Genomic DNA, 12,696 nt, shown 5'->3' with positions numbered 1-12,696 from the left:
GTGCTGATTGACATCACCCTATGAGTGATAAAAGCAAAGAGCGCCATCTACCCATCCAGAGAAAGCGAGGCCAATTGTGCTCTCTCAGGGCTCCAGCGGCTGATGGCAAGCTATATGACCGGGATTCGAACCAGCGATCTCCCAAAACAAATACCAGGAATTTTGGATTTATTTGATCCGTTTCACTGAATTAGAAATGGGAGAAGAATCTAAGGGGGGTTTAAAAACAAAAATATGAATATTTGATGCCACGTCTCGATACAATGCAATCAAAATAGTATGATATATCGTGACCATCTTTCTTGTTTTGTCTTTATTTATTCTGCAGGTAGTGTGAAAGGCAGGAGCCGTGGGCTGTCTTTCTCCCTGTTTCTCTCTGTCTTTATCTCTTTCCCTCTTTGAAAACTGCACATGGCGTCGTCCCTCCTCAGCCGTCAGCTGACCCGCTCCCTGCGGCCCAACCTGCACCTCGCAGCTCCAGGTATGAGGAAATTAGCATGAGAGTCGTGAACTGGTTCCTAAATAATGTATTCCCAAATGAGATGATTAATTTTAACAATTAATTTTAAGCACCTGCAAATAGTGAATGTAATTGTGTGATTTAGTACTGCACTGATGTACTAATTGTTTGTGGTTTAGCAAACTTGGGTATCAAACCCACACCCTTATGATTAATAACCAAGTATTCCAACCCCTGAATACCAAACCTGGGTATTGAACCCACAACCCTGTATCAGTAATGCAGTCTTATAATCCCTAAACCACTACTGGTAACGATGGAAACAAGACAGTGGACCTGGATGTTTTGGGTGGCGAACCCACAACCTTGTGATTGATAGCCTAGAGCTGTAATGTAACCACTGAGCAACTAGTAATGTAAAGTTTTACCTACTTTATGACCACTGCCTGAAAAACTAATAAATATTGCTCAAGGGCCCAACAGCAACAGTTTAAAACCTGGCTATCAAACCCACAACCATGTAATCAGTAATTTAGGGTTCAAACCACTGAACCACCACTGTCTCTGAAGGATAGGTGTTGCTGAAGGTCTCAATAGTGGTGAATTAACAAACCTGGGTGTAACCTAAACCTGGGTGTTGAACCCACAACCATGTGGTTGACAGCCTAGAGATGTAACCACTGCATTACTGATTACTTAGTTAAGTTAATATAAAATATAATATAATATAAAATATAAATGTTGCTAAAGGGCCCAACAGTGGCAGCTTAAGTAAAAACCTTGGTATCAAACCCACAACCCTGTGATCAATATCAAACAGTGCCCACAAAGATGAAGTTTAACTATACAAATCAAAATGATGGTAAAACAAATCTTTTTACTGTACAGATTAAACCTGTTGTCCTGGTTTGTGCTTTACAGGGAGACTGTAGCTGTTTACTTCTATTGTTACTGTTTAATCAGTGAAATAAAATACAATACAATTTAAACAGTAGGAATATCATCTTGTTTATAGTGTGGTATATAATTAAAACCCATAACCAAGGGGCCTTAACAGCCTAATCATAAACCTCCTCTCAGACAGGTTAGGAAATTATAAACACGCCCTTTACCTACAGTAGCCTCTGTGGGCTGGGGTGGCTGTTAGAGTAACGCTAAAGTAAACTAGGGTAGAAATCATGGCTTTGGCAAGCAGGTGCTTCCCACTGCTGTGACCCGAACTGCCAGTGCAAAGGCCAGAGTCCAGGCTTACTTAACATGTAAATGAGCAACTGGTTCAGTCTGGATTTAACGGTGGCTTGTTCTGCTGCCGCTGCTGCTGCTGAGGGGAAAATCAAATCGTATGTGATCGTCCCACTACTGTCAATCACATAACGGCTCCAGTTCTGCTGAATCTCTTTTTAATCAATAACTTCAGGGGATGATAATATGATCCATGCTGCCAACCAACAGCCGTGCTAAAGCATAATGGTGAAGTATTTTACTGCGTAATGCTGGATAGACCTAATCTAAATCTAAAATAATCTATTTTTTGTACCAGTCTGTAGAGCTTTTAACCATTTAATCATCCACAAATCGTGTGCATTATATTTTACATTATTACATTATACATTTATTTTAGCTGACACTCTTATCCATAGTGATCCTGTTACTGAGGTGGGTCAGTGTAGTGTTAGAGTGTAGTGAGTCTTCCCTAAGGACTCTTATTGGTGTAGCACAGCATAGTCATACATGATGTGGTAGCTCACTGGCTGGGGGTGGTGTTATCCACTGCAACAACCAAATAATCACCAACCATGCAATATTGCATTGCATTCTTTTGCAATTCTTTTTCATTATAAGAAATCATGTTGGGATAATAGTGAACATTTGTGAAATAAGTCTTTTGTTTTGTATTTGTTTTGCTGTTTACCGTATTTACTTTTAATTGTTTATGATCATACTTTATATGCATGCATTTTTGTCGATACATCACTTTATATATATATATATTTTTTCTATTTTATTAAGTTGGCCTGGAAAAGCCTTAGAACACCTTGGAAAGGATAGAAACCACCTAGAAAAGATCTAATACCATAGCAACCACCTAACAACACATAAGCAACCACCACAGATATTCTAGCAACGACCTTTGCTACGACTTAGCAATACTGTTGCAAAGCTCCTGGAATACCTTAGCAACCACTTGATTTAAAAACTACCTCAACTACCTGGGATATTGTGGCAACTTCTAGCACCTTAGCAGCCACCTAGGAAAACACAGCAAATGCTTAGCAACACCCTAGCAACGACTTGTAGTACCTTGTAGTAACAACCACCTCCCTCTTTTTGCAGTCATTGTCAGGTTGTAGTTCTATAATTACAGACTGTAGTCCTGCATCTGTTTCTCTGCATACTTTATTTATTATCCTCGTGATATCTATCTATTGTTTTTATTTGTGTGTGTTTGTTCACTGTTATATTTGTGAACAGTATTTTAGCCAGTGATGCGTCAATAATTGACCAATGCTTTAATAAATGTGACTCCATACACAGAGTGTGGACAGTAGGTAAATAAAAAAATAAAAAAAAGAGTATATATTTCTCAAACTCTGATTTTTTTCAACATTATGTCAGTGGAATTTAATTAAGGTCTTAAAATGACAATTATATAGTTTGTTGCATTAATTTCTGAGATGATATATCTGATCATATATTATCACAACAGGCCTCCTACTAATTAGGATTTTGTTGATTTTTGATCTTTATAAAGAAGTTAAATTACAGCTTGAAACTCACTGCAGCGCTGCATTGAGGTGTGATAGGAGGAATAGCGGTGCTCTCGTGTCTGTGCCGGAGCTCCTCTGAGCTCAAGCCAGACTCTAAGTTTTCTGAGGCGGCCGCGACCAACGCTCGCGAGAACTGCGACCTGCTTTCCGACCTTTAGTTCTAACAGTTCTACAAGGACTACTGGTTCATTCTTTACAAACTAACATACAGACACTCTGGCAGAAGCTGGAAAGAGACTGAATATGTCTGTGAAAGCCAGAAAACGAGAAAGAGAAATTAATCCACCTGAAACATTTATTACACTCTACAACTGTAGGGGGAGCCCACGAGCACAAAATCTCAATCCTACCTAGTGGGGCTTTAATCTCTTGTTTATTCAGGTTGCAGGTATGTCAGCAAAACGGCTGCGAAGCCGGTGTCCGAGTTTGAATATGATGCCCCCTCCATGAAGACCCCTGTTCCCGGGCCAAAGTCAAAGGTCAGATTTCAACATCTCTTTTTCTTTCTTTCCATTTTCCCTTTCTCCCTCTTATCCCTCTATCTGTGCATTTACCTGAATGCTGTTAGAGGACAGTTTAAAACTGCAGGGCTCTCTTCCGTTTTTAGAAAGTGACACGAGGCAAATATCATAAATATATTAAATGTCACTGCAGGCCTGATGGATTTCACATTAATATTAAAATCATCAGCAATCTGTCACTTGGCGCTTTCACAGTATTCATATCTCATCTCTCTCTCTCTCTCTCTCTCTCTCTCTCTCTCTCTCTCTCTCTCTCTCTCTCTCTCTCTCTTAACAGGAGCTAACAAGACAGCTTGGAGAGATTCAGGTAAGGCAGATCTCTCCGTTTCTCTTTCCTCAGCTCAGATGCTTCACTCTGCCAGACTGATGTTGTGTAATCTGGATATGATGGGTTATTAATTCAGCACTGTGTGATGTATTTATAAATTTCTGGCAGGGCCCCTGCAGGTCAACTACTGCTGGTCACGGCACAGTTAGCCTGGATTTTATACTGCAAGTCATGTAGTGCAAAATCATATCCAAGTCATATCTAACTGTTAGCAGATAATGGTTATATATTTTACAACAAAGATTTACACAGGTTTGCCTTTTTTAATATCTTACTTTTTTAGGAAGAGAAATGTTAATAAATGGCAGATTGCTGGCAGATGTTACCTTTGTTTGTATTTTATTTATTTTTTATATTTATTCTCTATTTGAAGACTTAAACTTGTATACAGTTTTTATTTATAGAGTTGGCTTAAAGATAATTTTTTAATTCCTCACCCTTAACATACATAAAGTACATATTGGTATATTGGTTTTATAGCAGTTAAATACTTACTTGTAGTAGCTACCAAATTATTTGTAGTTGTTACTTCATTATTTTTTAACAGTTTATAAAAGTTATGAAATAATTTGTAGCAATTTTGGATTTATTCATAGTGGTTATCAAATTGTTTATAGCAATCACTGAATTATTTATTACAAATACTAAACTATTTGTAGCATGTGTATATATATGTGTGTGTGTATATATATATATATATATATATATATATATATATATATATATATATTTTTTTTTTTTTTTTTTTTTTTTTTTTTTTTTTTGCCGATACTGAAATAATTATTGTAGTTGTTAAATTGTGTATAGCATTTACCTAATTAGGGATCTCAAATCTTTATAGCAAATACTGAATTATCTATAGCAAATACTGAATAATTTAATCTAATTACTTAGATTGAGTACTTAGTTATTTGTAGCATGTACTGAATTATTTTTTAGCAGAATTATTTATTGCAGTTTCCTAATTGTTAATAGCAGTACATATTTGTTTATTCCAAGTACTAAATTATTAATAGTAGTTTCTGAATTATGGTCAGCACATACTAAATTAGTTTTAGCATATACTAAACCATTTTATAGCATATACTGAATTATTATAGCAGTTACCAAATTGTGAATATTAGTTATGAAATAAATAAATGCAGTTAATTAAGTTTTTATTGCAAATATGGAATTGTTTATGTAAATTCCCAAATTATTTACAGCAGATATTGAATTGTTCATAGCAATAAAACTAAAAATTGGTGTTATTAATTAATATACAGCCATTTCTGAAATATGTGTGTCTGTTTCTGAGTTATTTAGAGTAGATACTGTTTGTATTTATTACGTTATTAATTATTGTGGACACTGTCCTGAATAGAACAGTGGAAATTGGCTCAGTGGTGGTATATAGTGAAAGGGTCCGGGCCGCTGGGTCGTGTTGGTCTCAGTGTGTGTTGAGTGATGCAGTAAATGCCTTTAAGGGGTGATTTGTCTCTTTCCTACCCCAAGAGTACTGATGTGAACAATCAGCCAGTCTTCCTCCAGCTGCTGAGATTTCTATGAGGATTCTGATTGGGGCTGACAAGCGAGGATAAAACTATTAGCACAGATTTGCTCGGCTGCGGCTGCAGTGTTAACGATGGCCCTGCTGAGTGAGCTGCAGTTTCAGCTGTGTTTACATTCAGTCAGCGGTGGAGAGTCATCATATATTCATCACATGTTCTAAAAATGGATTCAGAACATGGTGTAAACGGATCCAGGGGAATGCAAAGCCTGCAGGAGCATGTGGGTGTATACACAGTACTACTGTATGTCCAAATGTTTGTGGACACTTCATCTGTATAGCTTTTAAGTTGCTCCCATTGCTAACACAGATGTGCAAATGCTCTACTTGGCACTATATACACTATATTGCCAAAAGCATTCTCTTACCCATTAAAATCATTGAGCTCAGGTGTATAAAACGCAGCGGCTAGTCATGCTGCAGACAGTTTCTACAAACATTAGTGAAAGAATGGGTCTCAGTGAGCTCAGTGGACTCCAGTACTATGCTACCTTAATAGGATGCAGCACCTGTGTAACAAGTCCAGTTATGAAATTCCGCTGCTCACTACTAAATATTCCCCAGCCAACTGTCAGTGATATTATAACACAGTGGAAGAGACCGGGAATGACAGAGACTCTGTACTCTGTCATTGTACAATAACAGAGCGGGGTCAGCAGATGCTGAGGAGTGCACAGAGTTCACCAACTTTCTCCAGAGTCATTACACCAATCTCTACACACCTCCAAACTTCATGTAGCTTCAGAGTTCATCACTACACACCTCCAAACTGTGTGATTGATCCCAGTTAAGCACAGAATATTATTGTGATCAATCGGATTTTGTTTTTTTATTTGATTGACACCACTTATAAATCCACATCCGCAGACTAGGGTTGCAACGGTATGAGATTTTCACGGTATGATAACCGTCTCGGAAAATACCGCGGTATCACGGTTATCACGGTATCACAGTTTGTTACATATATTATTAAACTGACCCTTAAAGAAATTACAACAAAGTTTTTTGTTCAATTAACTATTTATTGTAGAAACTACACCACTTTTTTCCACTACTCTTAAGGGCATTAAGAGTGTATATATATATAAAAAATAAAAAAAGTTGGTATATAACCAGATACTGCAGAAAGAGGGGATTTATTTCTGACATGATCCTCACAATAGAGATTTCTATTTTAAGGCTTTCACACCTTAAAACCTTCAACATATGAAAAACAGGCACGTCAGAATTTGAAAATGAACGCATGTAAATGAATGGCGTCTTTCACATCCAGTCCGGCCAGGACCTTTACACGGACACGTGAATCCATCGTAGCACGCACTTCACGCCTGTACCTGCGTGCCCGAATTTCGGATAACTCAGCGCTTTTGCGGGCGCTTACCGCATGGGTTGTGCACGACTACAAAGAGGTTTTATTTAGGTTCAGATTAAAATTATAAACTGAACACACACTTTGCGCTGCACAGCGGGGTGGTGTTCTCGGAGATGGGAGAACAGGTTTGATGTATTTCCTCCTTTAGCTGTGACTACGGCCACATTGATTACAAGCTTGTTGATTACAAGATTACAAGTCTGTTTTCAGGCTGTTTGAATGAGCGAAATATGATCAGAATTATGTTAATTAACACTAACATAGAAGCATAGAACATGATTTTTAAGAACAGCTAAACACAGTGCGGAGAAGTTCACGTGCGAGAGAGAGAGAGAGAGATTTGCGTGTTCTGATGTGAGCTACTCACAGGTAAAGGTTCTCTTTTATCTCGTGCTCATTTTAGTCCAATTCATAATTCTGCAGTTTCTCAGTGTTTTCTGTCGTATTTTGCGGCTATCGCGAGCGCTTACAAACTAACACCGCGGACCGCGAGGTGCAGCCGCGCTGCCGCTGTTATGCCGAATCCGACTCCCTGCTCAATCCGACTCCCGCTTCGCGGACAGAATCGACACAACACCTCCCGCTGTAGAACTGCGGGAGTGAAAACAGCGCTTATAAATAAGTTAGTTAAGTTTCACTTTCAGTTTTCGTTATTTGGTTCGTTTTCATTAACAATAATAATTGGTTACTTAGCATTAACATTGTGATTATCACACCAGAGCTTTATTTAAAAATAAAATATATAATTAAAAAACAGATGCCTACATCTCAGACTATTTTCTGGAGCCCAACCCGACCCGGCCCGAGGAATGTGGTGGGAAATCTCGGCCCGAACGGACCCGATTTCGGGTCGGTCCTCGGGTCAGGTCTGGTTCGGGCAGAGAATCTAAGCTCTAGTCTGATGCACTTTCTGCCATTCTCACCGCTGTGTGCTGAGTAGCTGAAGCGGAGCAGAGTTGCGCATGCGCGGGTGACTTTCTCCGCTGGCTTGCGTTTTACCGGTAATAAGCAAACACACACGGTATGATAACCGTGCATTTTAATACCACGGTATACCGTGAAACCGGTTACCGCTGCAACCCTACCGCAGACGTCTCAATACTTTTTTTTATTTCTATAGTGTATGTTGATATCACAAGCTAGTGCACGTTCTCACTCAGTGTGTGTGATGTGATGAGGTTTCAGTCTCAGTGATTAGTGGTGCTGCAGTGTGTCTAGACGTGAATGTGCTCCTGCTAAGGGTGTGAAAGAGAGAGGGAGAGGGAGAGAGAGAGAGAGAGAGAGAGAGAGTGGAGAAGCAGCGATCGTACGCTAATGTAGGTTACGTAATGTTTTGGACTGGTTTGAACTGGTGTACATCTAGCTCGGGGGGCATGTTGCAACCTGGATCAGTTTCAACAAGGCTCCTGTCTTCTGGTACTGGCAGGAGTGCAGATGATTTGTCATTAAAATGTAATCATGTTTTTATAACCTGTATGACAGACTGATGCTGCCTTACTGATTTAATTGCTTTAGAAAAAAAAATCTCATTGTCATCATTGTTCAGTAATGTTATTTTTTAAATTCCTATTAGTGTTAATAAAATAATAAAATACTCTATACAGTATTTCTTTGTTTAATTTATTTTCTACATTGTATATTAATATTAACCCTTGTGTGGTGTTCGGGTCTGTGGGACCCGTTTTCATGTTTCATCAAATGATACAAAAAAAGTATTTTTTCTAACTCAAACTCATTGGCATTGGCTCATTTTTTGTAAAAACATATATCAAAACACATTTCCGATAAACACACACTGTACACACCCCCCCCCCCACCCCCCCCCCCCTAAACATTTATATTACATACAGTATGTTTGGCCAAGGGCTAATAAACATTGCTTCATTTTTAAATTTGAAACTAAACAAATTTTCTACTCATATCTTGAGTTTAATTCATTTTCTTTTACATTTTATTAAAAAACTAATAAAAAAAGAGTAGCACTTTTTGAAAGAAATGTAACATAAGAAAGGTAAAGGGCAAATATTAACCATGTAAGCTGTTTATATTGCTTGCAATTTAGGTGAAGCAAGCATGTGTAAAGCATTTTAATGTAAAATTGTTTAATTTTGCTGAATTAAATACAAGTAACAAAGTAAACGAATAACAAAAATATGAACACCACACAAGGGTTAAATACATGAAAACAATTAAGGGGCACATATGGGATTACAGAGTAAACAGTACAAAAAAAAGGAAGTTAAAGTGTCGTCCGCAATCCCCAGCCACTTCGAACATTTTTGGGGTTGAATTTACATATAAAATGATAATATTCTTTCAATGCTGAGATTCTTTAAATAGACATGGGGCTATTTAGGTTTCCACATGGTTCTTTGAGTTGTCAATTTCTTTTTTATGTTAATATAGATCAATTACCGGTTCTTAAGATCCCTTAAATAACCCATTGTTATATTAATCACTGTTTAATTTGTAGTCTTTCCAAAGCAATATAAATAGCTTCAAGGCTCTAACATAATACACGTCTCACCTGCCGCCGCCCCACCCCCCTCTGTCCCGGCTCTGTTCTCATTTCACAGAATGTTGGCGCGGTAAATTTCTTCTGCAACTACGAGGAGAGCCGGGGAAATTACCTGGTGGATGCTGATGGGAATCGAATGCTGGATCTGTACACTCAGATCTCCTCCGTCCCCATTGGTAAGCCCATGTTTTACTCTACTGAACTGAAGTGTGTTTATAGTACATTAGAAAAACATTAGTTAACACAACAATGATCTGTACACATGAATTGGCTAGTATTATATTTCTCTGTTGTAGGAATACAGCAGATTTTCCAGTGCACATTTTAACATACAGTGGGTCCTTTCTTTCGCAATGCTCATTGCTATCTTACACCCTGCCAACAGTATATTTTCATGCCTAGCACCTGCATTGTTTAAATAGCAAAGGAGCTTCTGAATATATCTTCGCTAATTGGCATATTGATCTGAAAATGAGGTGGGTTCAGGTACGTTTTTGGTGTATTGCTATCTTGGCAACAAAAAAAACAGGTGCACCACTGATTAATCAGAACTCGGACAACAAGAGACAACAGTCAAGACATTCATTCCTTTCTTGACACACACAGCAGTGCACAAACCCAACTTTCACATCAGCAATAAAGAGAATACAAACAAAATAACATTGCTCTTCAAGTAAATGAGCTCCTCATGCACCTTCACAGTGCAGAAGTACAGAAGCACTGCGCTGTTAAAATAGTAATCCACACCTGTCAGAGTGCACCTGGCTTTTAAAGGGGATGGCAAGTAACACACTAATTGGTTTATTTCAAGTTACGCCCAAAAAACGCCCAAGATTAATTAAGAGAGTTAGTACACGCCTTTGCGTGTTTCGAGTCGCACAAGGCATACTTTTCCCGTCGTTATGATAGCACAAAAACACTGACATGTCCTTAATTAAGCTCATAGATCATTAAAATAGGGCCCTGAGTGTAATTCTACCGCCACAGTGTTGTTTTAACCCAAGCAAAACTATTGTCGAATACTGCTTAATTCATTTAAAGAATATTAATTAAAAACTCTAGAAAAACACACACACAAACTAAGAGCTATACTGAAGGTTTAGTGACTGAACCAGTGAACCAAGTGAGGCAGGGGTGGTTTTTGCTGTTCAAATCAGATTTTTACATTTTAAACAAATGGTGCACAGCTGTACCTGTCTGCCAGGGCTTTATAACCTGCTTTAAGTGCAAAACACCAGAAGTAAGTTTATGAATTTAAACGTTTTAAAGGTAATTACCTGAGTTTCTGGTTGGTTTAGTTTGTTTTAAGCTCACGTTGACACGCATATGAAAACAGAAAAAGAAATTACAGAAACTGCAAATAAAATTGTCTTTAAATGTGTTCAAATTATTATTACTTCTAATTACGTTTATTCTTAATTAAAAGCCTGCCATTTGATTAATATATATTCTGGAAACGTATCAAAATAACAAGCACAACCAAACTTAAAAAAAAAAAGATAAAATATTATTAATAAACTAATAGCATCACCAATTGTAACCAGTGCAGCAGAATTACCCCAGTATGAGGAACTTTCCAAATACAAATTGGAAAAAAACAAACATCTGCAGGATATAAGGAAATGAGGCTGTCAAACATGACCTTTAACTTTGGGCACAAAGTAGAACAACAAGTATCAGCCTTACACAATTGAATTATGTTATAACTCTGTGCTCACAATCCCTTTTTAAAAATAAGAAGAGGCGGGGTCAGTAAAAACTGAAAAGCCCAGGTTTGGATACCATCTTCTAGAAAACAAAAAGCCATTATATATATAAAATGGGTAATTTGGGAAGGGATGATGTATGGGTTTAGAGGTCAGGCAGGAGGGAGAGCTGATTGGCTGAGCTGCAGCAGCAGCAGTGTCGCCCTAATAGGGATGAGAGGCTGGTCGAGAGGATGGTTGGACGCATTATTGATTGACTGATCTCCAAAGTACATGGACACATCATCCACACCTGTAGCACAGGTAACCCTAAGAGGGAGCTGCAGAGGCGGTAATTACCACAATAAAAGCATTTTTTAAAGGTTAAAAAATGTTACTAAAATTGTAAGCAGGACTGGTATGTTTTATTACTTCAAAGAAACACATTTCAGCTATTAATGGAAAAAATACAATTTAGGGTTTAGTGAATCTTTAAAAGAGTGTAAATTGTATTGCATTGTAAAGCACTTATGTTATAATTTTAGCAGTGGCATTAATAGTTTTAAAAGTGATATAATAAAAATAATATAGTTTATTGCAGTAATTGTTGGGTGAATATATTCATCCAATAAAATCGTTATTTATTAAACAGTTTTATCACACCAACAAAGCACAACGTAAAAAAATGAGTCATTGTTTGGTATAAATTATTTTAAAATAAAATATTTGGTGCATGTTTAATGTTACCCCAGGTTAGGTTGTGCCTCACTGTTCTCTATTAAATATTTAGACTAATAAGCGATGATGTAATTTGTCACAACATGCAGTGAATAAATATGAACATGCTGAATTGAAACTGATATTTGAGCTCATAATATCAGTTTGATTTACTGTGAGGGAATACTTGAAGCGTGAAGTGCTAACGTGTTGAACAGTCAGTAAACGCAGTAAATTACAGTAGAGCTGTTGCTTTAAATGTGCACTCATCTAAAGCCCTCGCTGCCTGAGAACAGAGGCAGGTGCCTGATAACGCTCAGCACAGACGTTATTCCCCGGAGGAACAACTGCAGGGCCAGTGGTGAGGAACGGGAAGATAATTAATTCAGATCAGGGAATCCTTGGGGAATCTGTGTAAGACTATTCGTTTAACTGACTCCTGTGATACGGTGTGAGTTTCACTGAGGGGATGCTGTGGTGGCTCAGTCTGGCTCTGCAGATTCAGCTCTGCTGTGGTTTCAGCAGTGCTAGTTTGTCCTCAGTCGTTTAGCTGACTCATTTGCCCAAAGCGAGATACATTAGCACACTGTTAGGATGTGCTCGCTCGGAGTAGCTGGAGATAAAATGTGTTAATCAGGGGGAAAGAGCTGAAGCTGACACAGGAATAAGAATGGATCCATGACTTTATTACTCACTATGGAAGCAGTATGACCAAAAATATCTGTTATGTTATTTTTTAAGATTCTGACAGTTTCACAGTATATCACTGTATTATTAT

At 37.9% G+C, this 12,696-nt stretch overlaps 1 protein-coding gene across 1 annotated transcript in view; it reads left to right on the top strand.

The window, feature by feature from the left end:
- The window catches only part of abat (4-aminobutyrate aminotransferase), a 47,890-nt gene that overhangs the window by 14,614 nt on the left and 20,580 nt on the right, over positions 1 to 12,696 (top strand). The window contains exons 2-5 of the mRNA XM_022675868.2: positions 329 to 481; positions 3,610 to 3,707; positions 4,027 to 4,056; positions 9,575 to 9,692. Of these exons, the coding sequence (XP_022531589.2) occupies positions 412 to 481; positions 3,610 to 3,707; positions 4,027 to 4,056; positions 9,575 to 9,692 (316 nt within the window). The 5' untranslated portion in view covers positions 329 to 411. The remainder of the gene's footprint in view (positions 1 to 328; positions 482 to 3,609; positions 3,708 to 4,026; positions 4,057 to 9,574; positions 9,693 to 12,696) is intronic.

The sequence above is a fragment of the Astyanax mexicanus genome, chromosome 19, assembly GCF_023375975.1.
Source record: "Astyanax mexicanus isolate ESR-SI-001 chromosome 19, AstMex3_surface, whole genome shotgun sequence".
Lineage (NCBI taxonomy): Eukaryota > Metazoa > Chordata > Actinopteri > Characiformes > Acestrorhamphidae > Astyanax > Astyanax mexicanus.
The sequence above is the reverse complement of the archived record's forward strand: the minus strand, read 5'-3'. Positions and strand labels throughout refer to the sequence as shown.